Source organism: Macaca nemestrina, chromosome 3, assembly GCF_043159975.1.
Source record: "Macaca nemestrina isolate mMacNem1 chromosome 3, mMacNem.hap1, whole genome shotgun sequence".
Lineage (NCBI taxonomy): Eukaryota > Metazoa > Chordata > Mammalia > Primates > Cercopithecidae > Macaca > Macaca nemestrina.
The window spans coordinates 94,788,953-94,814,649 of NC_092127.1; the positions used below are offsets into that span (position 1 = coordinate 94,788,953).

At 35.2% G+C, this 25,697-nt stretch overlaps 2 protein-coding genes across 7 annotated transcripts in view; one reads left to right on the forward strand and one right to left on the reverse strand.

Moving 5' to 3' along the window:
* LOC105479614 (hematopoietic prostaglandin D synthase) overlaps positions 1-5,983 on the forward strand; it is a 45,575-nt gene extending 39,592 nt beyond the window's left edge. For all 3 annotated transcript variants that reach the window (XM_011737656.2, XM_011737655.3, XM_011737657.3), the window contains exons 5-6: positions 182-280; positions 2,767-5,983. In XM_011737656.2, the coding sequence (XP_011735958.1) occupies positions 182-280; positions 2,767-2,931 (264 nt within the window). In that variant the 3' untranslated portion in view covers positions 2,932-5,983. The remainder of the gene's footprint in view (positions 1-181; positions 281-2,766) is intronic.
* The window catches only part of LOC105479616 (SNF2 related chromatin remodeling ATPase with DExD box 1), an 84,025-nt gene continuing 64,093 nt past the window's right edge, over positions 5,766-25,697 (reverse strand). For 3 of the 4 annotated variants that reach the window (XM_011737659.2, XM_011737660.3, XM_011737661.3), the window contains 13 exons: positions 22,780-22,879; positions 21,686-21,745; positions 21,513-21,588; positions 19,992-20,127; positions 19,321-19,458; positions 17,960-18,055; positions 17,744-17,861; positions 17,423-17,544; positions 15,971-16,159; positions 15,164-15,282; positions 13,746-13,928; positions 11,799-11,908; positions 5,766-7,592 (listed from right to left, as the gene is read on the reverse strand). In XM_011737659.2, the coding sequence (XP_011735961.2) occupies positions 7,531-7,592; positions 11,799-11,908; positions 13,746-13,928; positions 15,164-15,282; positions 15,971-16,159; positions 17,423-17,544; positions 17,744-17,861; positions 17,960-18,055; positions 19,321-19,458; positions 19,992-20,127; positions 21,513-21,588; positions 21,686-21,745; positions 22,780-22,879 (1,509 nt within the window). In that variant the 3' untranslated portion in view covers positions 5,766-7,530. Of the gene's footprint in view, positions 7,593-11,798; positions 11,909-11,997; positions 12,087-13,745; positions 13,929-15,163; positions 15,283-15,970; positions 16,160-17,422; positions 17,545-17,743; positions 17,862-17,959; positions 18,056-19,320; positions 19,459-19,991; positions 20,128-21,512; positions 21,589-21,685; positions 21,746-22,779; positions 22,880-25,697 lie in introns of those variants that run through there. The other variant, XR_011621165.1, reaches the window with a different exon arrangement.

Consider the following 25,697-nt stretch of genomic DNA (forward strand, 5'->3'; position numbering starts at 1 on the left):
CTCACATCTATAGAGAATCAGACCTAAATCTCCATGTCATAAAATTGAATAAAAAATCTAGCTACTTCTCTTTCTTCTTGAATTCATGTGGGAGAATAAAGATGGAGAAATCTACTTCCTCCTCAGATCATGTTACTTTTCTTCTCATTATTCTTAAAGTGATATTTTCTCCTTCTCCTAGGAGCAGATGTTCAATGAGCTGCTCACGTATAATGCGCCTCATCTTATGCAAGACTTGGACACATATTTAGGGGGGAAAGAGTGGCTTATTGGTAACTCTGTGAGTATGTTTTATATCTTAAAAAATTCAAGTGAATAAAAAGACAAACCAAAAAACTATGAAAACTTATTGAAAAAAAGTTACCTATAGGGAGGGAATAGAATTTACAGCAAGAACAAAGGTTAAACTCCTTTAAATAAACCTTTTTAAAAAATAGATTTGACTTTGGAACCGTATTTTATATAATTATATATTAGCAGCAAAAACTTAAAAAGCTATCCTAAAAATCAAAGTGAAGTAAATGAACCTAACTGTGCAAAAGAGATGCATAGAGAACACACAGAATACAAATGTACTCTATTAGAGAATAACTATTTCAAGAAGTACCATTTGTAAAACACACTAATTTGATTATACATCTAAGACAGATATCTCTTAGATTAGAACAGAAAATCATATACTATTTTCAGTAATCATATTGGTGGTGGTACTAGAAACTATTGGTATTTTTTTTTTTCTGGTATTATTATACTTATATTGTGGGTACAAAAATAAATTGTGTTTATGTCACTGAGAACCAGGATCTTCAATGTGGGAGAAAGGAGATAGAGATGTAAGGTGAGTAAGGTCAAGTAAATACCCGATTCCTGAACTTGAACTACAGCTAACAGTATAAACTCATATGTATTTTATATCAGGATAAATTATGAAGCATTTTATATCTCAACTGGAAAATGTTTCTCTTCATGAAAGTATGCCAGTTGATAAGAAAGACAGACTGATACAAACTGTCACCACTTTCCAACCCCAGAAAAATTAATTAGCGTAGGCATAGACCATCAATAATCACAAACCAGATACTACGCACACTACCACCTACGAGTAGTCTTGACAAAAAATCCAATCTAAACCTGATTTACAAGTTGTGGCAAGTGGCGGTCCCTGCCTTCAGGGAGATTGCATTCTGGGAGATAAGACTGCTTTCTGTAGCAGGCTGACACTCTGCTGTCTGCCCTGTTCAGCCCTTCTGGGTGATACAGAAGTAAACTTGCCACATCTTTTTCTCAACTTTCAACCTCTTCACATACCCCTTCATTTCTTCTGACTCCCCTCATAGCCTTTCCTAAAATGCTCCTCTCCCTGCCCTATTTAATGAATAATTTATAAGAATTTTTTTCATTTTCTATTAAAATTCCTTTGTAAATGATGTACTGATCTCATCTCTGAGCACTCTCTCCCTTCTTCACAGTGCTCCAAACACACTGGTGTGTGTGTTCCTCAGACTTAACTCACACTCCCACCTAAGGGTCTTTATGCTCTTCCCCATATCTGGAACGCTTAATCCCCAGATTGATCACTGCAGGTCTCAATCCTTTTTTATATTTAAGCCTGGGCTTAATATAAAAAGTGTCACCTCTTGAAAGTCTTCCCTGACCATGTCACAGTCCATCACAACTTCACTTTTTTTTCATAACCCCCATCGTTTTGCATATTTGATTGTTTGTCCCTTCTAAAATATAAAAGCTACATCAGAGAAGGGGCTTGCATCCTACCTTGCTCTCCAGCACCTAGACCTGGGCATGGCACACAGTAGGTGCTTGATAAATATTTGAATAAATTCTGGATTTATTCTGAATTCTGAATCTTCCAGCCAGTAGCTTCTCTTGGCTGACAGATGTTTAGTAAGTTCCTGAAACACTAGCAATCAGCTTTATTAAATTCTATACAAAAAGATAAAAGAGTAGTCCACATTTAAACTTCACTCTTTGATAATCATATGGAGCCAAAGTAACAGCATACAGATTGGTTTCTAATCACAAAGGTAGAAACATACAACTGTACAATGGTAGGACCAGGCTGTCATCACTAATCCAGTGGCCAATCTTGGCATACCCTAATGGTTAGACACCCATATATTCTTTTTATGTGATACAATACAATGTACTTTAGCCACAAATATTTCACTTGAAAGGAGTAACCTGCGCCCCTTCCTTTATACTATGTAGTACAAAGGAACAAGGTAAGATGAAATACAAAGGTCCTGAAGATAGAACTTTCTGTAGGACTAGAGTGAAATCTTCAATAATTTGGTAATGTGAAAAAAAGGGTACTGTTTTGAAGAGTTAATGGACATAACCAGATGAAATGCATAGACCTGGAATAGATCCTGCTTTGTCCTGTAAAGGGCATTTTTAGAACAGATGGAAAAATATGTATTGGTTATTGGATAAGGAAAATGTATTGTCACAGAGAGGTGGAGACTGGACAAGGTTAAGAGTATGTACCATTAAGATCTCATCTTAGTAAAACAACATCTATCAGCATGGAAAAATATCTTATACACGAAAATGTTTAATAGTAGTAACCTGAGTGTTGGAGTATGGTATTATCAGTAATTTTCTGAACTTCTATCATATACACATTCTGTTTTTGTAATAACAAGATTATTTTGAATCTTTTAGATTAATAAACTAATTTTAATTTTGGAATGCCGATACAGCTATACTTTCTATGTTCAAATGAAAAGTTTGTTTCCTTTAAATTAGGTGACTTGGGCAGATTTCTACTGGGAGATTTGCAGTACCACGCTTTTGGTCTTTAAACCTGACCTGTTGGACATCCATCCAAGGCTGGTGACTTTACGGAAGAAAGTCCAAGCCATTCCTGCCATCGCTAACTGGATAAAACGAAGACCCCAAACCAAACTCTAGTTGATCCATGTTGCCTTCAAGTCTGTTGTTCTCGGGGCATCTCTCTTACCAGATAAGACAGGTACATCAGCCTGCCAGATAATCCATATGCTCCCTTCCCAACTCCACCAAGATTTCCACTTTAAGCCATATTCTGATTTTTAAAAAGGAAAACACAAACACAAGCAAATCTTTCTGCAGTACCTTTTTCTTTCAGAATAGCTTCGCATCATTTACAATGGCGGAAAAATAGTATGTAATACAGGCAGACCTTGCTTTGCACAGGTTCTAACATGCACGAATTGCAGTCATAATGGTTTAGCAACACCATTCTTCCCCTTCCCCCAAATGGTTTGGACTTCAGCTACCACAATTACCTGTAATTGCATAAAACACAAACTTTGCTCATAGCTCTCCAGTCCACATATCCCTGTGTAAATAACCTATGTACATCATGACCAGTGACCAGTCACTTCTTTCAAAGACTGCCAGAGGTCACTGCACGTCTCTTATTCCTGCATAGACAGCAAAGTGTGTAGTTGTATTGCTATTGCCTGCTTGTGGCCCAGTGATAAATCCCTTTGACATTTTACAAAAATGAAGAATCAAAAGAGGGAACTCCCAACAAAGATGCAAGTGCAGCAAAGGAACAAAAACTGATAATCCTGGAATGAAATTCAACTGAACATAAAGGGAGCTATAGAGAAAAGAGCTGACTGTGGGAATCTGACACGGCTCAAGAGGCTCTAGATATGCAGCCAGAGAAACTTGTAAAGATGAATTTACTGACATGAATAAAGTTGTTGTGATAAGAAAAATGTAGATATCCCAGAGATCAAGAGAATGAGAGGCCAGACAAGCCACAGACTTGCAGAAAATACTTGTAAAACACGTATTTGATAAAAAACTGTTATCCAAAATTCTACAAAGAACTCATAAAAGTCAACAATAGGACAGCAAACTGATCAAAAATGGGCAAAAGACCTCAATAGACACCTCAACAAAGATACAGGTAGCAATATGCATATGAAGAAGTGCCCAACAAAATGTCATTAGGGAGCTGCAAATTAAAACAAGATACCACTATATGACTGTCAAAATGGCAAAAGTCCAAAACAGCAGATAACACCAAACGCTGATGAGGATGGGGAGCAAGGGTAACTCTCATCTGTTGCTGATGAGAATACAAATGGTACGGCTACCTTGGAAGACAGTGACAGTTTCTTACAAAACTAAACATATGCTTACCAGACAATCCAGCAATTGTGCTCCTTGATATTTATCTCAAGGACCTGAAAACATGTCCACATAAAAACCTGTCCACATATATTTACAGAAGCTTTATTCACAATTAAGAAGTCAAAAAAGAGATGAGGATGTGGGGGAGAAAGAAAGAAGAGGAAAATAAAAGCCCAGATAGGTATGATCTTATTTAAGGTGTTTCCTTCCTCTCAATGTTTTATGAAATTGAAAAAAAAGTTATTTAATACTTTAGGCCAGGCGCAGTGGCTCATGCCTGTAATCCCAGTACTCTGGGAGGCTGAGACGGGCAGATCACTTGAGGTCAGGAGTTCGAGACCAACTTGGTCAACATGGTGAAACCCTGTCTCTACTAAAAATACAAAAATAAGCTAGGCGTGGTGGTGGGCGCCTGTAATCCCAGCTACTCAGGAGGCTGAGACAGGAGAATCACTTGAACTGGGAGGCAGATGTTGCAGTGAGCTGAGATCGCGCCACTGCACTCCAGCCTGTGTGACAGAGGGACTCTGTCTCAAAACAACAAAAAAAATATAAATTATTAAGGATTACACATAAAAACAAAGTGTATTTTCTAAGTTCCTTGATTCTTTGGATCAAATTTTGTTGTTATTAGTGGCTGTAAGTAAATGATAATAGGTTGTATGTGAATCTCATTCAAAGCCCTCCAACATGTAATCCAGGCAATCTAAAGAAAAAATGTTACTTTTAAAAAAAGAAATGCAAATAATGTTCTAGATAATGAAAGTAGTTAACTTTTCTCCACTCTTCTGCATAGCTAAATTTCCCCATCAAGTTTTAATGAAGACAGAACTAAGTGCTAATCCAATGCTTATACAAAATTATGAAAATTCAAAATAAGAGAATCAGTCCTACATATTGATACAAATCATAATTCAAAGTATAACCACAGCAAGTTTCATAAGGAAGTATTTGGCATTATCATAACCTTTAGGTAATCTTTTTGCACTGAAGGACAACACATTCCATTATCCCGTTGTGTATCCAAGTGAAATGTCTCCTTGCTTCTATACAGAGAGGGTGGCTAAGCAAGAGTGAAGTCAAGCAGAAAGTGAACTGCATATTGAATTTACTATTTCAAAAATACATTTTTGAGGAGTTGAAGTCAATTCCTTAAATGTATGGACTGTGAAGTATCACACATAAGGTCACACAAATGGAAACCAAATCTCCTCATACCCCCGTCTCTCCACTACATGATAATACCAACTGTTAGGAACAACAGTAATGTTTCAAAATAAGTATCTACTGGCATAAAGTTAAAAGTCTATGGGGGTCCCAAAGTTATAAAAATGCATAAGGCATGTCTCATGTAGCCTGCATTAAAAAAAATGCTTCAGTTGGTCACAATATTACTCCAACTCTCGCTTCATTTGCTCTGTAGTGATAATCGGTTACAGTATTTACTGACATCAGTCCAATGAAGGAACCAATGAGAATACATCCTAAGTAGTAAGTTCCAATTTACTGACAAACAGGCAATATTAAGCATATAAGATAATCTCACTTGTGCCCAAGATTATATATTTTTAAAAGAGGAGGATTAGAAACTATTAAAAAGGGTGTGAAAATACAACTTATGATCACAAATATTTTTATTAAGCCCAAGACATAATAGCGCATTACAGGAAGAACCCAACTACATTTCATTAGAGATAAAAGTATGGATATAACAACAACAACAATAACAACAAAAAAAGAAACAGCCTATCATTGAAAATACATTAATACAGAAAACTTATGAGAAATCCATTATGAGATTTTAAAAGGTAAAATTCCTAACAATTTGAATAACTGATTTGGGTATGGTGATGTACAAGGAGGTAGTATTAACACATGAAGACTCCTTTTAGCCCTGTAATGGTAAAATATATTCAGTCTGTTCAATATCCCATCAAGACTGGGGTTATGCCATGAGTTCTCAGAGTCTTTAATATCTAAATAATCACTGTTTAAGAGTTTTATTTGCCTTCCAAATCCAGAGGGTCATATTACCTTAGCATCTTAGCAAGTTAGGATGCTTTGAAAGGTATGATTTCCAAAAATTAACAAATCTTTGATTTATAAATAAGTTTATTTATAATGATATTTACACAATAAAAACAAAACACATGGAACTCACAAGTTATACAAAGAAACTGAAGTATAATAAAAACAGCAATATAGACTGACAGGCAGAAATTTAAAGAAAGATTTAATAAAGAGTTAAATATCAAATAGACAACTTCACTTCTAAATTTCACTTTGTCACTCACACTGAATTGGAATTGAACAATGGCTCTCTCTTCAGGCGGTCCTGTACTGGAAATTCTGGAAACTGGTAAAATATATTTTGATAAGCGTTTCAAGTTAATGACCTATTTCCATGCAGTACCTAATGCTGCCTTTAGATGAAGTCACATTCAGTCTGCTTTGAAGTGAAATAGCTTTAAGTAATCTGTTCTGCCAGGCTAGAAAAATGTCACCAACATTTTGCTGATGCATGGAGATGTGGCAGTAATAAACTACTATTTAGAGAGGAAGAGAATTGGAGCAGAAGTGACTGGGCAACAGTTTCAAGAGAAGCAAAAGCCGGGAGAGGGAAATCAATGAAAACATGCACAAGTTTAGGCAGAGTAATATGCACTATTAGTGCAGTTGGAAAATGAACAGAAGGAATTAATCCATGGAGCAAGGTAAGGGCTTCTTTAGTTACTATTCACTGGAAAACAACTTAGTGCCTAGCCAAACAAATTTGTTTCAGCAGAAGTACTTGAGAGGACCTGGGGGATGTTAGTATATGGAATGCCACCTTTAAATTCAGGTTGAGTTCTTGCTGACATTGGTGAACATCTGCTTCAAATAGCAATAAAATGAAAGCTATATAATCTATACAGCTGCATTCTTTAACATAATAAAAAAGAACTTCAAATGAGACAAGCAAAAACAAGACATAAGCATTGTCAAATAAGGCACATGTAAAAATCTACACACATTATCCAGTGAAAGACAATATATATATATTTGGAGGTAGAAATAATTACAAAAATACTGACATTTCTAAAGCATTAGCATATTTGTTACAAACAATCACCAACTAATCCCCATTCAGAAAACTGCTTTGTAAAATGATTATTCAACATCTTCAGGACTACATATTTGTGGCTTCTTTTTTGAAATTTCATGTGTGAGTATCTGGAGAATTCAGTTAGTGGCAAAAAGTTGTCCATACTATGAGAAATGTAATATGGAAATTATAAAAAGTTATAAATGTTCATAAACCCCATGGTCATCATAATGTAAATGTCCTTGAGTGCACCAAGTTGATATTTCCTCATCAATTGAGAGTTCACAGTTCTTATTTCACAGGCCCATTGATGTTTTTAGTAATGTGGCTATATCTGCTGGCATACTCCCTTCATCACCTGTAGGTCAGAAAGTAGCATTAAAAGCTTTATGAAAGTATTTTATTTTATAAAACATTGTCTCAATTTTTTTTTCTTTGGTGAATTCTTACTCATCTTTCAAGGGCTAGTTTGCTTCAGTGTCACCCCTGTTAGAAACCTTCCCTAATCTCTACTTAGATTAGGGCTATTTCCTCTGTGTTCTTGTTCATATTGCCAACATAGCAATCTAAGGTTATGTTTCCAATTTTATAAAGCTATATAAAGATACACAGTAATACACTGGATCATATATAATTCTTGGTACTTAACTTCTCACATTTGCTAAATAAAAAACATTTATGTAAGAAACGGAGTAGGGAAAACAAAGACAACAAAGCCAAACCTAAACCAACCAAAACTTATTTAATCTATTTTCTTATTTTTCATCTGAAGATATAATCACTGACTCAGACCCACACTGTATACATATAAACAACATTCTGAGCACAGCATACCAGCTGATGATTAAATTAGCCACTTTAAATTACCTTGTTTATCCAATGTTTGCCCTATATATTAATTGAGGCCCCGTATTTATAAGTACTTACAGGAATTATTTGAGATTTTCTAAATCCCTTTGTGTCACAGTGGCAAATAATCTAGCCATCCCTGATTAATTCAATTAGGCACTCAGAATATTTTGAGATGAGTTGATTTATTAATTTACCAGTTAGTGCAACAGAACAGCTGGCAATTCACAAATATTTGCTGATCTGTGATAGATCTGTAACTATGAATAATTTTATAAATTAGATGTGGCTGAAATGTAGCAAAACTAACCACTTCTCTCTTCCTCCCCTCTCTCACAAATACACACCTCAGTTAAAATCTAAAATCATGAGTACTTTTATCTACTCTTCTTTTCTCTGTTAAACACACACACACACATCCACAGGAACACAAAATAGTCCATCAACTCTTAGGGAGTTCACAAACATCCTTGCTTCCAAGCTCATCCATAGACTTGAAAATAGCCCATAAAATCCAAATTGACACTTCATAAATTACTAAATAAACTGATACCATGTTAGGAAGAATGCAGGGAGAAGAGGAAAGAAGGAAAGGAATAAGGAGATTCTTTTAAACTTAAAAGATACTAAAGATAGAATACAATAAAATGCTGTGTGTGAACTTTGGACCCTGGTGTTTTAAGGAAAGCTATAGAAGACATTAAGGGGACAAATGAGAGAAATCTAGATAAGAACAACATATGATAATATCTGAAAATTACTATTTATTTTATTAGATGCTATAATGGTATTGTACCAACTTAGAGGAATATGCTGCGATACTGAAAATAAATTGCCATGTTTGTAATTGACTTTATTATGGATCAATGGGAAAAAAGAAGCAGAAAAAACAAACACTGCAAATGTCACAGCTGTTAAATCACTGTATTTTTCATTCATACTATACTTTCAACAATTAAAAAAATTATGTGTGTGTGTGTGTGTGTGTATATATATATATATATATATGGAGAGAGAGAGAGACAGAGAGAGAGATATGGAGTCTTGCTATGTTGCCCAGGCTGGTTTTGAACTCCTGGGCTCAAACGATCTTCCCACCTGTCTCCCCAAGTGCTGGCATTATAAGCATGAACCACATACCCAGCTACTGCTTTCATTTTTGTATGACTATTTCTGTAATAAAAAAATTCAAAAAGTATGTAGTCATGATTGTGGTAATATATATTTTTTTAAAAGTTCAAAAAGGTAAAAAATGTATTAATACAATTAATCACATTAAGGGAAGTTAATGAAAAAAACCCAAACACAATCTTTATTTTAAAGCAGTGGCTCTCTGATTTTAGCTTTCTCAGAATCACCTGGACAGCTTGTTAAACCAAATATTATTAGGTCTCACCGCCAGAGTTTATGACCAAGTAGGTATACAATGGGGCCTGGGAATTTGCATTTCAAATTGCCAATTTCTTAGGAGATGCTGCTCCTGCTGTTGCTACTTTAATAACCACTAAGGTAAGTTCTAGAAACACAAAAAAATGATAAGCATATTTGAGAGGAATCATGGTCTTTACCTTTCATAGTTTCATGTAAGGGGGGGCAAACAGATTGTTAACAAAAAGCAATACATACTCAATTACAAATATACTTTTTGTTTACAGAGGAAAAGGACCTCATTGTGAGAGATGGAAAGAAGGGCATACATGTATTGTCATTAGTTCAGTGTCAAAATTACCTAAATGAAACCAGGGACGCAGCTGAAGACAAATGATTACAGCTAAATGAGTAAATAAGACACCATTACATCCTTAGTCTAGCAAATAAAATACACACTGGGAAAAAAAACATATAAACAGCTTTAACAAGACAGAGAAAAACTTCTAGGAAAAGTGGTAAGGAGAGTGGTAAAGAGAGGGCAGGATTCTTCATAACTAAACATTTCAAAGGTACTGGCTTGAGAGCACAGCTAAAAATACACTGCTATTTTAACAGACAATGCAGGTGAACAGAACAGGCAAAATTTTAGACTGACCAAATTTATACAAATACAAATAATTTACATTAATTATGACTGAAAATGATTGAATATACACATCACCTCTGTTCCCATCATCTGTAATACCATTAAAATACAATGGGAGAAAAAAGTGTAAGGGGATTAGACAAAGGAGAAAGAATAGGCGAAAAAGACAACAGCAGAGAGAGAGTTGTTCACAAATTTTGAAAGAAAACAATAGATGAAAGCATGGAAACTGATTTTCGCACAATAAAGTAAAAGCTTAAGTGTCTGCAGGTGGGAAATGCAAGGCTACTTCATACCAAGAATCCTTACCCTTCTACCCTCAAAGCTCAGGAAATGGGGGTAAATGGGAAACATGAAGCTATAATCAGCTTGAACAGGTAAGATGACTACAGCTTGCCCAAGAAAGCCAGCCATTTGCCCCAGATGTATAAAAATGAAGGTTTATTCTCTTTGGAGAATATGAGTCTGAGGAACACTGGACTTGTCATAGTAGAGAACAGAGAGGCTGCTGAAAACAGGCAGATTAACTATTAATATTTAAATATGAGAACAAACCTCCCTCCTTCAGTTCTCAGGGCCATTGGCTTATACCACCTCTCCCCACCTCTCTTCACTTCACAGGAGGTTGAAAAATTTACCTCTGAGGAAATGAACTAGCCCATAAGAAAAGACTTATAGTTAATTTTATCAACTATTATGGTTCTACTATATTTAGAAACTTATTATAGAATAAAATCCATATATCTGGATATTTGCTGGTATTGGTAAAAAAGAATTTAAATGCTTTACTAAATTCTAAAAGCTGCCATAGCGAAATAATAAGGAAAACATTGCCCAAAGAGAATCTGCCTTACGCACTCACTTTACTGTATTTACTGGACAACCTGAAACTGGCAAGTTGCCATATGCACAAAAAGCCTAGTAATTCGTGTTAATTGTTTAACTTATGATCACCCTACTTATCCTTAAAGATCTCAGTTGCTTCTTACTCAAACTTTCTCTACTGCCCGCCTCCCCAAGCTTCCATAGCACCCTGAAATGTTATGCAAGAAAAACAAGTAATTATTTGATCATATGCATTTCTCTCTCGCTGTAGACAGATTAAAGTGTATTGACTTTTATAGTACAGAGTGCCTAATATAACACAGACATAACAGTATCTGTCATGAACAGAAATTTGCTAAATTAAAATGAACCATTATCAATATCAGGAATATCCTTATTTATTAGAATGAAAAAACTTGCTTATTTCCAATTAACTTAACATTAAATAAGAAAAGGTGCAGAAGAGTGTATCGTAGTTGACATGCACCCTTACTCCCATAAAAGAAAGAATACGTGTTTATTTCTACACACATAAAATAACTGGTCACACACACACAAAAACGAAAGGCTAACACTTGCCACCTCTATGGGGAAGTTGGGAGATGGGGTGACTAGGAGGTGTCTGTTCTTTCATTTCTGAGTTCTGAACATATTCTTTTCAAAAACATATACAAAAATAAAAATTTTGAACTTAAGAAACTTTAAAAAAATTATTTTAGTATTTTTGAAGTAAATATGCTTACCTTCTCCCACATCACACATCACCCCTAAACTGTAAGCTAGTTAAGGACTTTAGTCATCTTTGTCACCTTCTTGCACTAATTAGATGCATGGTCATATAAATACTGAAGTTTCTGCTTACAAAAAACTTACCTTCATCTACTGTAGTCATATCCTGTTCTAGTTTCAATTTCTGTTGGTTAATTTTTAGCATGGATTCTTCAATCGTCCCTTGGCTTATTAGTTTTATAACTAGTACTTCTCTAAAAAAACATACAAAATATGTCCATTGGTTACTAAATATAGTTATTTGGATATATGTAAACTATATTTAAGAGTTCAAAAAGAATACCTTGAAAATTATGACAAACATATCCTTAAATTCTTTTATTTAAGCCAGTTGAGACTGACATTTTCTGAATATTTAACTTTTAGACACTCCTAAAGATGCAAGAAAAGAGAAAGATATTTGTATTTAAAGTAAATTACTGGCTGGGCACAGTGGCTCACATCTCTAATCCCAGCACTTTGGGAGGCTGAGGTGGGTGGACTGTTTGAGGACAGCAGTTCGAGATCAGCTTGGCCAACACGGTAAAACCTGATCTCCACTTAAAAAAAAAAAAGAAAGAGAAATACGAAAATTAGCTGGGTGTGGTGGCACACACCTGTAATCCTAGCTGGTTGGGAGGCTAAGGCATGGGAATTGCTTGAACCCAGGAGGTGGAGGTTGCAGTGAGCAGAGATGGTGCCACTGCATTCCAGCCTGGGTGACAGAGTGAGGCTCTATCTCAAAAACAAAACAAAACATATGTGTGTGTACAAACACACACACACACACACACACACACACAGATAAAACTACATTACAACAAACACTTCTGTGTTCAGATGGAAATTACTTTTTTTTGAGATGGAGTCTCGCTCGGTTGCCCAGGCTGGAATGCAGTGGTGCGATCTTGGCTCACTGCAAACTCTGTCTCCTGGGTTCAAGTGATTCTCCTGTCTCAGCCTCCTCAGTAACTGGGATTACAGTCGCATGCCACCAAGCCCGGTTAATTTTTGTATTTTTAGTAGAGACGGGGTTTCACCATGTTGGTCAGGCTGGTCTCAAACTCCTGACCTCGTGATCTGCCCGCCTCAGCCTCCCAAAGTGCTGGAATTACAGGCGCGAGCCACTGTGCCTGGCCCAAGAAGCAGTGTCTCTGTACACTTAAGGCAGTGCAGTCAGATACAAAGTTTCACAATAAGTACTGGTAAGTATTTAGTCTATAAATGAACATACCAATATCTTTTGGACATATATTAAAATACTTCACAAAGAGGACACTGTCTGATCTTTATTTATGTAAGCAGAGTTGTAACTATCTTCACCTTTTTTTTTTTTTTTTTTTTGAGTTGGAGTCTCGCACTGTCGCTCAGGCTAGAGTGCAGTGGCGCGATCTTGGCTCAATGCAAGCTCCACCTCCTGGGTTCACGTCATTCCTGCCTCAGCCTCCCGAGTAGCTGGGACTACAGGTGCCTACCACCACGCCTGTCTAATCTTTTTTTTTGTATTTTTAGTAGAGACAGGGTTTCACCGTGTTAGCCAGGATGGCCTCGATCTCCTGACCTCATGATCCACCCACCTCGGCCTCCCAAAGTGTGTGAGCCACTGCACCCGACTATCTTCACCTCTTTACAGTGCTGTGACCAATGTCAAAATTACCATTCATCTAAAATAATTTACAACTCAGTTTACTTCCTAAAGGGTAACAGGACAGCCCAGCAATAATTTGTGTATTATGAAGTTTGTCTGGGTCTTAAACTGGTCTAATAAGCAAGTCTTTTCAATTACTCATCTTTTTCAAAGGCGTAGACAATTGTTAATACTTCATGAACTGCAGAACTATTTGGAATCCGGGTGGATGGTTTTAATTACTAGAAAATGGAAGGGTTACTCAGTGCAGTCGATGTTCAACACTGCTGGCATAAAATACATATGTAGCCATGCTTTGCTGAAAAAATAAAAACTAAGGCAGGATATCCAACACTATATTCTACTGGTCTACACAAATTAAAGTGGCACTGAATTAAAAATACATTTCAACTAAAAACACTTACTTAGTCTGGCCTACTCTATGGCATCTATCTTCTGCTTGTTTGTCATTATAAGGATTACAGTCAATGTCGTGAAGTATAACAACATTTGCTGAAGTCAGATTTATTCCTAATCCACCAGCTTTTGTTGATAGCAGAAACACAAAGATATCCATATCGGTATTAAACTCATCAATTAGATGAATCCTGTAAGATAAACAAATTAGGTTAAATCTCACTAAAAAGTTGTATCATGTAATTAAAATGGAAAACAATCATTATCACATGAAAAGGAAACCCGAAGATGTATATACATCCCTTGGTATTGCAGTTACTTCTCCTCTGGCTATATCATGGAAGAGCCTCCTCAATTCACCAACTTCTTTTCTACGATATTGCTACCCCTACCAACTCTTACTTCAATTCAACTATTCAGATTCAGTTAATTCCTAAATGACGATTTTGTTCTTTTTTAACTTGTGGCTTAGCTAAATTTTGTGTATGGCTTTTCAATCTTTAGCCTTCTCAGAAGTATATCAGCTCCTACTGGCAGACAGCATTCCTGATGAATCAAGGACCTCACGATCAGTGTATCATTGTATCAGTGGATTCTCCTCTTTTAAAAAAAAAACAAAACACAACATTATTTTTACCTTTACTCTAATGCTGGGGGGAAAAAAACCACTCTGGACAACAGAAAAAAAATAAACCAAAATATATAATTCAATTTAAACATACTACACAATTCCTTCCTTATTAAGACAATCCCTTCTTTACTAAGGTCAATCTTTACAACCTTTGGGAATGAAAAAAACTTTACCCATAGAATATGAAAGACTTTAAAACAATCTTGATGAAAGATAAGGTGTTTTAGACTTTGAAAAAATTTTAAAGGTGAAAATCATAAAAAATACAATTCTAACAGCTGTTTCAAAAGGTATTTGTATGCAATTCAGACAGAAAAATTAAAAGAAAATTATTTATTTATTTTTTGAGACAGGGTCCCACTCTGTCACCCAGGCTGCAGTGCAGTGGTGTGATCTTGGCTCACTGTAACCTCTGCCCACCAGGGCTCAAACAATCCTCCCATCCCAGCCTCCCCAGTTGGGACCATAGGCGTGCACCACCACACCTAGCTATTTTTGTTGCTGTTGTTGTTATTGGTATTTTTAGTAGAGACAGGGTTTTGTCATGTTGTTCAGGGTAGTCTTCAACTCCTGAGCCCAAGCAATCCACCGTCATCGGCCTCCCAAAGTGTTGGGATTACAGGTGTGAGCCACCAGGCCTGATCATTGAAATTACTCTTATTTTAAGGCAATGATTTGAAGTAATCAAACATAAAAACAACAAAATTCTATCAAGTACTCTAGACATTTAAAATTCTAACAACAACAACAACAAATGAGTGGTTTTTTTTTTTTTGGAACATGAAGTATACCAACCTTTCAGAAATCTGAGTCTTTCCATCTAATCTGAGGTACCTATGCTGATGATGTTTTAACAGAACCTCTAAGATATCCAGCATCATGGTAAATTGGCTAAACAATACAACTCTATCACCCTGTGAAAATAGATATACGAGTTAGAAATAGAAAAAATTGTTTTACTTAAGCCTTGACAGGTCTAAACAGTTAGAAGTGTTACTTATGTTGATAAATTTGCAGAAAATTCTCTATGATCAACTGCTTCTTTAATAGAAATCAATAATACCGAAGATATACATTTTATTGTAGCCTACATATGAATATACTGCCTTAGCCTCTAAACTTCAAGGCTAAAAGTTAGCTCTCAGTTTTGATTTTAAGAACAGTTAAATTACTTCCTTTTCGTAAGAAAAATGTCAGAAAATATGAACAATTGCATATGTGTGTCCTATCTGGACTGTGATTTTACAAATTTAGGCTATTTCACACATAAACGGCAGTATTACTTAAATAACTATTTAATGAATGGTGTCTTTAAAAACTAATTTCTTAGCACACATACAGATTGTCACCTATGAAATAATGACAATTAAGATTTTTTCAAAACATCAATACAGATACAGTCTACTAACTTTCTATTGTTTTTGAGGTTCAACAGAGGAAAGGAGGTAATCAAGAAAATATGTCAAGAAAATGTTCAAAACACTAAGTTCTGGAAGAATGCAGAACAGACATAAGCTAATTAAAGCAAGTCAGTGTGCCAGAATTGCTTTAAGAAGTTTAAGTAATTGAGAAAATACAAGAAACACCATTCTTCTTTAATACCTTCTGTTTCAATTCAGACAAGATGCATCCTAAAACTCGAAATTTTCCAGAATCTAAAATCAAGTCCATGTCTAATTGAAAGTTATTAATGTGTCGATACTGTTTACAAAGTACATGTAGTTCAAAGTCTGTCATAACTTCCATATCTTCAAAGATCAGGTCAGGGTTAGCCTCACAATGTGTAGGTTCCTTAAAACAAAACAGAACACAGTATACTTCAAAATAAAAATAATTTATAGTATGATCAGAAAAATTTAATAAAATTAACACCTGATAAAATACCTAAATCATAGAACCTTTTAGTGTAAGGAAAATTAATGTTAATCTTTTAGGTATAATAAAGGGGGGGAAGTCCTTACTGTTTTAGAGATAACATACTAAAATATTTACAGATTAAATAACGCCTAGAATTTGGTTCAAAATAATCCTGGGGAGAAGTCTGGGGTATAGATGAAAGAAGAGTGGTGTCATTATCAAATGGTAACTTTCAAAGGGGTGAAGTAACATATGAGCAGACAGTTTCATTATGAAATTCTACTTTTATAAATGTTTGAAATTCTCCGTAAGTTTAAAATAATATAAAAAAATTTAAAAAAGAAAATGGGTTGGCCAGGTGCAGTAGCTCACGCCTATAATCCCAGCACTTTGGGAGGCCAAGGTGGGTAAATCACCTAAGGTCAGGAGTTTGAGACCAGCCTGGCCAACATGGTAAAACGCTCTCTCTACTAAAACTACAAAAAATTAGCTGGGCGTAGTGGCGGGCACCTGTAATCCCAGCCACTCAGGAGGCTGAGGCAGGACAATCACTTGAACCTGGGAGGTGGAGGTTGCAGTGAGCAGAGATTGTGCCATCGTACTCCAGCCTGGGCGACAAAAGCAAAAGTCTATCTCAAAAAAAAAAGAAAAGAAAGAAAATAAGTTGCTTTCAACACAAAGATCAGTAAGGATAAATAAGGATAAAATGTTAAAGAAAGAGGCAAAAATAAACAGTAATTGCTAAAACTATAAAGAAGAAATAAAATGAAAAAGAAGTGCATTATGGAAGTCTAGACTAGGAGTTAGCAAACTGTTTCTGTGAAGGGCCAGATCATATTTTAGGCTTCGTAGGAAAAATGACCTGTACGGCAAGTACTCAACTCTGCCCCTGTAGTGAGAAAGCAGTCCCAGAAAACAAAAACAGGCATGACTGTGTTATAGTAAAACCTTATTTATAAAAATAGTCACTGCCATAAGGCCATAGTCTGCTGACCTATGATGTAGGTTATCAGTCCTTCTTTGTTCTTATGTCCCCCAAATCATCTGGAACTTAATCCTAGACCTGGTCTCAAAACAAAAAGTTTTTCCTAAATATGTAGTTAAAGGTTTAGTATGCCCATTGGGTTCACCAATCTTATAGCCTACCAACTTAACCTCTTATTATAGCTTAGTGTTAACATAATATGAAATCCTTACCTTTAGCATAAGCTGAGACATTTCCTTGAGTTTTTCAGCTGTGTAATATTGGCGATGTAATAAAGGATGATTGGCCATTTTCCTCAACTGCATCATGACATTGCACATTTCTGTGTTTTTCTCTGTGACCCAAAAAGAACACAGTAAAAAATAAAACCAAGTGGATAACTGTTTGTTGAAATATATCAACTAAGTTTTTAAATTACTTCCTCAAATTCCAGATAATTTTAAAAAATGCACAAATACCATGATATAACTAATCAAAATGCAGCCCCAGTATAAGATTCTTTTTCACATAAAATAGTGAAAATCAGATTATACCCAAGTTATTGATAGATTTTTTCAATCTGTTGAAAAGACCCAAATAGAGTTGCTCCTGCTTCTCCGACATTGCACACAACTCAATCCGATCTTTCTTCGGGGGTAACTGCTTGAGAACCTGAGAAAGAAAAAACAGTTTAAGATAATTGTTCTAGTAAAGAGGAAAACGTAAGTTTTAAAAACAATAAAAATAAAAAACATGTAGATAAGCATTACCTCTTCTTTTACTCTTCTGAGAATAAATGGCTTTATAATTTGTTTTGCATGTGCTATTCTCTCCTTTTCATATATACTCTGCTCATCTGCTGATTTCTGAGCAAAATAAAAACATATCCTTTTAGGAATTATTCATTTAAATTATTGCAATAACAGTATTATTACACAACATAAAAATCTCCCTCACTAGAGTCTGAGTTATTTTCTGTAGAAACATGATTCATTCTAGATGGAACTTCACATCTGAATTCTGGGCTGCCATGTACTTCTTGAAGCTCCATATGTATTTTGAAGTTTCATGATACATAATCATGTACTCTACTGAAGTAATCAATTTGAACTGCACTACATTGGTGTTCAGAAGTCACCAACTGATGAATTATGAATGGATTACCTAGATAACTCTCATTTAAAAATGTGTCTAACTGTGGGTAAGGAGGAGCGTGGGGGGTAGAAAAGTCTTTATTTCTTTGTGGAAAATGGCCCCAAAAGGAATCTAGCGCAGGCTGATGCAAATCACGTGGTCTAAAAATGGGGAATAGCACCTACTCAAAACTGGTGATTTTAGAGAATTAAGAGGCAGAATTTTGTTCTAGGATGTGAAGGAGCCCTCCATATATTATGAACTAAAAATAGAAAGTAGTTCATAAAATCTGCTAGGCCATTTAAAACACTGTACATTAAGTGGGAGGGAATTCAAATTAGTAAATGTTAAAAAGGCAGTTAATTTGCAGTGGATGAATATCACAGAAAATTCTTGCAAAAGATTAGTGATGTGGAAGAGAGCCAAGAATCAGTGTAAACACTGTGATACTGAAAAATGTGGGAGTCCTTGAAGGCTATACCTTACTTTTCCTAAACAATAAAGAAGTAACAAAACTTTTCTTGTGAAGAGGATTTCTTTACTGTCGCTTTTAGTTGTGACTTTGGTTTTATGAACATTTATTTCAAAATATATTTCTCAGCATAGGCATTTTCTGGATATTCTAGCTTTGTCTAGTTTTATAGTTTACCCATAAAAGAATGTTACTAATTTACGTAGCCAATTTTGATACAGATGATGTAATGATCAAATTTTCCTCACATATTATATATTTGAGCTCGTCATCAATTTAAAATTGTCATCCTTCAGAAAATTAGGATATTAACCAAGACTTCTGGCTATCGATTAGGGAAATTGCTATTATTTTTCTCCATTAAATTTTGGCTGACTTCCAACCCGATCCAAATATAGAGTTATCAACTACTTAAAGTTATTTCATAGAGCACATGCACTATGAAAACAAAAGAGACCTAAAAGAAGAATGGCCCAGATAAAACACAAATAACATATTTTGGAGAAAATATGCATTTATGCTTACTGTCTTAGAGGAAAACATTCTTCGTATTTCACTGGTGCTACTACTAAACATGTGTGGCATAACAAAATTCAACAGCGACATGAGTTCTAACAGATTATTCTGTACAGGTGTGCCTGTGAGCAGCAAACGGTTATTTGCCTGTGAATGAAGGTAAAATTTACATTAGCTTTTTCTTAAAGAGCCACTCCTTTCATGTCTACCCTCCCCAGTGAAAGGTAAAGGGAGGAGAGATAAATTATAACCAATATTAATAACAACATTCTGTGATAAACGATTAGTAATTTAGATAATTGATGTCTGCTAATATCAATAGCAATGAATACGACAACCACTGGTCTTATAAGTAGGTAACTTGTGTCCTCGTATCACCTTTATGAGGTGATGAAAGATTATTTATAAAGTTCAACATATAGAACAGGTAAATTATGACCTAAGAATTTTTTTTCAGTTTTTAAAGGATTGTTAAAAAACAAAATCAAAGAATATGTGACAGAGGCCATCTAGTCTATAAAGTGTGAAATATTTATTATCTTCCCTTTTACGGAAAAAACTTGCTAACACAGAATACTACATAATTACGTAATACATATTCTGCTAATAAAGAATACTACATATATTATGTAATTTAAAATTTTATGGTAATTTGGAAAACTTTACAAACATTCTCTTACATTAATTGTCATAAGGTGCTGGTAGCGAATGGAGCCCATATTCTTCAGCATATGGCCCTCATCAAAAATTGCATAATTAAGTTTCAGTCGTCGAAACAGACTACGGTCATCAGAACTGCTGATCGCACAGTTATATCTGTCACCAAAAGAAAAAACATCTCTAAAGTTATACTTTTAAGAGCTTGGAGTCTAGTGAGATTTAATGTCTTATAAAATCATTTTTTATTCACGCATTTCTAACAGCCAGTACTTAAAGCACAGCACTAGACACGGTGATACTCAAATAAATACTGATGTATTTGTATTTAATAATTATTGATGTACATTGTAACCAAGTTATGAAAGCTGCAATACATAACTGAAAAAAAATGTTAAAAGGCCGGGAGCAGTGGCTCAGGCCTGTAATCCCAGCACTTTGGGAGGCTGAGGTGGGTGGATCACGAGGTCAGGAGAATGAGACCATCCGGGCTAATATGATAAAACCCCATCTCTACTAAAAATATAAAAAATTAGCTAGGCATGGTGGTGGGTGCCTGTAGTCCCAGCTACTCGGGAGTCTGAGGCAGGAGAATGGCGTGAACCTGGGAGGCGGAAGTTGCAGTGAGCTGAGATCATGCCACTGCACTCTACCCTGGGTGACAGAGCAAGACTCGGTCTCAAAAAAAGAAAAAAAAAAAAAAAAAAGAAAATGTTAATGTTACAATCGGACAACTTCTACATACCTGGGAGGAGGTCAATTTGGGTATAATTTATAAGTAATCTGCTCCACGAAGTGTTATACTTTAATAAGCACGAAAAAGAACATGAAGCTAAAACATGTTTCTCTTTAAAACCTAATATTTTATTAAACTAGCAGAGTAGATCCAATAAATAATAGTTAATAGCTAGCAGCTTGAGACTACATATGGAGCCTGTTTTATTAAGAAAAAACAAAATTCTGCATGAATTTTTTAAGGACAGACTCCTACACAAGAAGCCAGTAGTGAGAAATAATAACTACAGTTAAAATAGAACTATAAATAAATCAAATCATAAATGGGACACAAGAGCATTAAGTTCTGTGCAAGATATTTACATCAAACAATTATTACCAAGTAGTAGTCAACTTATCCAAGGTTTTATTTTTCATTTTTATTTCTGCCCTAACTCAAATTTTTCACTGAGAACATGAATTTCATTGTGTTTATTATTGATACTTATTTGTAAGTTAAAAATATAAATAATTTTGGTGGGATATCTCAAATTTTACGCTTACTGAGAGTAATATTAAGCTTACTGAGAAACTACTACTACAAGACGACTTTTTTCAGTAAGTAGGCAAAACCTTTTTATAGTTACCATTAATGAGGTGATGTACTACAAAAGCTTCGTATACCAGTGTTACACCTCAACATAAGTCACTCTATTACTTTTGTATTACAGTTAACAGCATAAACTTTCCTACACAGTACTACTACAATTTCTTTTTTAAATTTGGGAGCTGCATAAATATCCACCCTCCCCAAATTTCTCAATACTTACGTGGTCACAATTACATTGTAATCTTCATATCTACTATGAATGTTAAATCTAATTTGTTTACGTTCTTCTTGAGAACCTAGAGTTTAAAAACAATGAACACATTTTGACTGTATTTATTGTGCTGTACTTTATTTTTAATTTCCAAAGTTAAAAGCAGAATGACATATTCTTACCATAGTAACAGAGCACCTTCAAAGTAGGGCACCATAAATTAACTTCCCTTAACCAGTTATCTATGGAACAGAAGAAATATTATTTGCATCTGCTACAACAGGATATGTTCACACGGTTAAATGAACACTAAACTTTGACAAGTGCTACTTAGAAATTAGTCTTTTATAAAATGCAAATACTGGCTGGGCAAGGTGGCTCACGCTTGTAATCCCAACACTTTGGGAAGCTGAGGTGGGTGGATCACCTGAGGTCAGGAGTTTGAGACTAGCCTGGCCAACATGGTGAAACCCCAACTCCACTAAAATACAAAATTAGCCAGGCATGGTGGTGGGCGCCTGTAATCCCAGCTACTTGGGAGGCTGAGGCACGAGAATCCGGGAGGCAGAGGTTGCAGTGAGCCAAGATTGTGCCACTACACTCCAGCCTGGGTGACAGAGCGAGACTGTCTTAAAAAAAATAAATAAAAATTAAAAATTAAAATATAAATACCATGATGATTGCTTTTATCACAGACCCTTTACAATATTACTCCTTATGAAACTTATGTAAAATGATCTTGAAGTTTTGTGAGGTATCAAAATGAAGGGTAGAGGACCAAATATATTTACAGTTGATTATTAAACTCCAATTTAAAGAGAAGGGGTTTTGTTACATTCACATGTGCAAATATTCTCTAACTTCTGCATCCAACAAATTGAGAAAGAATGGAACAGTTATATGAGTAGGAATTACATACCTTCATCCAATAAATGTTTAATTTTACATTTACAAGTGCCCATTTTCTCTTAGTCATTTTAAAAAGTAACTAAAAGTATTATGAAACCAATATAAATGGCACTTGGTCTATAATTTAAAACTGACTTACATTTGAGTTATTTTCTTTTTAAAAGACTCCCAATATAATCAAACATATATATAAACAAAGCAGAAAAGTATAAGGAGACCATAAAATTAATATTCATCTCTACAAACTTTTGTTTCAGTCACGCAACTGAAACCACAGCACCCCTCCGACACACACCTTTACACACACTCTCTTCTACCTATATGAAACATGATAACGTTAAATACAGTTGTCTCCAGTATTACAAACCTATAGTTGAAGCTGGAACAACGATCAAATGAGGACCATTATTACCCTCCTGATAGAGGTATGCCAGAAATGCAATGGCTTGAATAGTTTTTCCTAGGCCCTAAAAAGTTTAAAAGACAATATATAAAATTTTAAAACAAACAAAAAATAAATACATAAAAATACAAAAGAAAAAGCAATACTTCTATGCTGTATTGACTTGATTTCCCATAATGCAACTCTAAAGGAATTTCTACTACGTTCTTAGTTCTCAAATGACAGAATTGATCATAATCTCCAAATGAGGCTATAACTTACTTTACTGAGCAGGATGGACAGATCTTCATTGCTAGTTCATATACAATACACATTAATATGGAAGACTTTTTGCATTGCAAGGAAAGCATATAATTTTGGTTATTGCTTATACACACTGAATGTTTAATATCCACTGAATGGTTTGAGGGCAATGTCCCATGACTAAATGGAGGAAACATATGCCTAATCTATCCCCGCAATTCTACCCTTAAGAATATAATTATGAGATATGAGAGCTAATGTCGGCAAAAGGACTTGGGTAGAATGTTCATAGTTTTATCGTAATAGCCAAACACTGGAAATAACCAAAACAGGTTGGGTGCCGTGGTGCGTGCCTGTAATCCCAGAACTTGGGGAGGCTGAGGAGGGTGGATCACTTGAGCCCAGGAGTTCAAGACAAGCCTGGGCAACATGGCAAAACTCCATCTCTACAAAAATTACAAAATTAGCCAGGCATGGTGGTGAATGTCTGTGACCCCAGATACTCGGGAGTACTGAGGTGGATGGATTGCCTAAGCTCAAGAGGTCGAGGCTGCAGTGAGCTGAGAGCGCGCCACTGCACTCCAGCCTGGGCGACAGAGCAAGTCCCTGCCTAAAAAGAAAGAAGAAAGAAAGAAAGAACAAAAGAAAAGAAAAGAAAAAAGAAAAGAAATAACCTAAATACCCATATCCAACAGAAGAAGATCAACAAATTGCAGTGTATTTATACCATGGACTACCATCCCACATGGCAATTAAAAAAAAACAAAAACAAAAACAAACAAACTACTGATACACGTAAGAACATAGATGGACCTCAGTAACATTATGTTGCACCAAATGAACCAAAAACAAATAGTATACAGTATACTGCATATACTGTATAACCAGAAAAAATTCCATGGCAATAGGTATAAGAATAGTGGTAGCAGCAACAACTGGAAAAAAGCATGAGAAACTTTCTGGGATGATGGAAAAGTTGCTCTGGGTAGTTAGTCACATGGGTGTACATATATGTAAAAAGTCACTAAACTGTACATTTGTACATTTTACTGCAACTAAATTAGACATCATTAAAATACCGGTTTTAAAAAGCTACTTAGGAGATACAGCTCCTCAGGGGAACTGAATGCTACCCAACTGTTGTGGACTGAATTATGTCTACCTCCTTGCCACTGACAGACAATACATATGTTGAAGTCATAACCCCCAATGTCACTGTATTTAGAGATAGGGCTTTTCAGGGGGAAATTAAGGCTAAATGAGTTCATAAGTGTGGGGCCTGAACCCAATATGACTGTCCTTGTAAGAAGAAATACCAGGCATGTGTATATACACAAAAAGAACCACATAAGGACAGAGTAAGAAAGTGGCTGTCTTCAAGTCAAAGAGAGGACTCAGGAGAAATCCAAGCTACCAATAAATACATTGATCTTGGACTGTCCACCTCCAGGATTGTGAAGAACAAATTTCTGTTGTTTAAGCCACTCAGTCTGTGGTATTTTGTTATGGCAATGCTAGCTGACTAAGCCATCAACTTATAAATATTGTGTTGCGCTTTGCAGGTTACAAAAATAGTTTCACATAATATATACCTCATTTGATAGTAAATGCAATCTTATGATAAAAACTATCTATATTTTATTATTAGTTTTGAGATTAGGTCAATTGGCAAGGATCAGATAGCTCCTGAAAGGCAAAGTTGGGGACCCCAAACCCAGGTCTGATTTCCAAGTGCAGTCACACAGCTGAAATGCTATATATTCTGTAATTTCTGTAATTATTCTGAAATCCTGTGTATATTATTCACTTTTCTATTAGATAAACAGTTATCTTTGTTTCAATGACAGTATGAAATATGTATGGGAAAATATCTTACAATGCTACAGATTACTTTTCTAGAGGCTAAACAGGGAACAAATATCATTATCTGTGTTAATTCTTATTTTAGGAATCCAACACATAGTGTAACATTTTCTTTGCTGAACATCTTAAACATATACTTCAAAAAAGTATGGCTGAAGGAATAGAGATGTTAGATTAAAGGTCAAGTTTCCACATGACAACACCTGGACTACTGGCTATAACAAACTTAGTGAGCTTAGCTTTAAGGAAATGTGATTTGAGAAAGAACAGAGACCCGGAGAGACCACTAAGAAAAATAAAACAGCTGATATGATGTCGCTGATATATATGTGGATTTATTCACTGACAAGGACAGGGATCTAAGTTAAAATTTTAAAGGCAGCTGTAGAAAAAGCACATATATTACACATATGTATGTGCATACACATGTACATACACAACATCTGCAGAAGGTAGTATCTAGAAAAGAAGACACCAAACTAGTTCTTGTTAAAGTGGTGGAATTATAGGTGACTTTGATTTTGATTTTTTAATTTGTATTTTTATGTTTGTAACATGTATTTACTAATTTGATAATCAGAAAGACAATAAATCTATCTTCATCTTGGGGAGGAGTTAGGAGGGTAGAACTATATCAAAAACAAAGATGAGATAAAACATAAGATACTGAGGTGGCAGGAGTTAACTACAGTAGCAAGAAAAAATTTCTTGTTTAAATGACAGCAAGAATACCTTTTAATGACATTTTGAACAACAAATTCTAGAAATAAAGTACA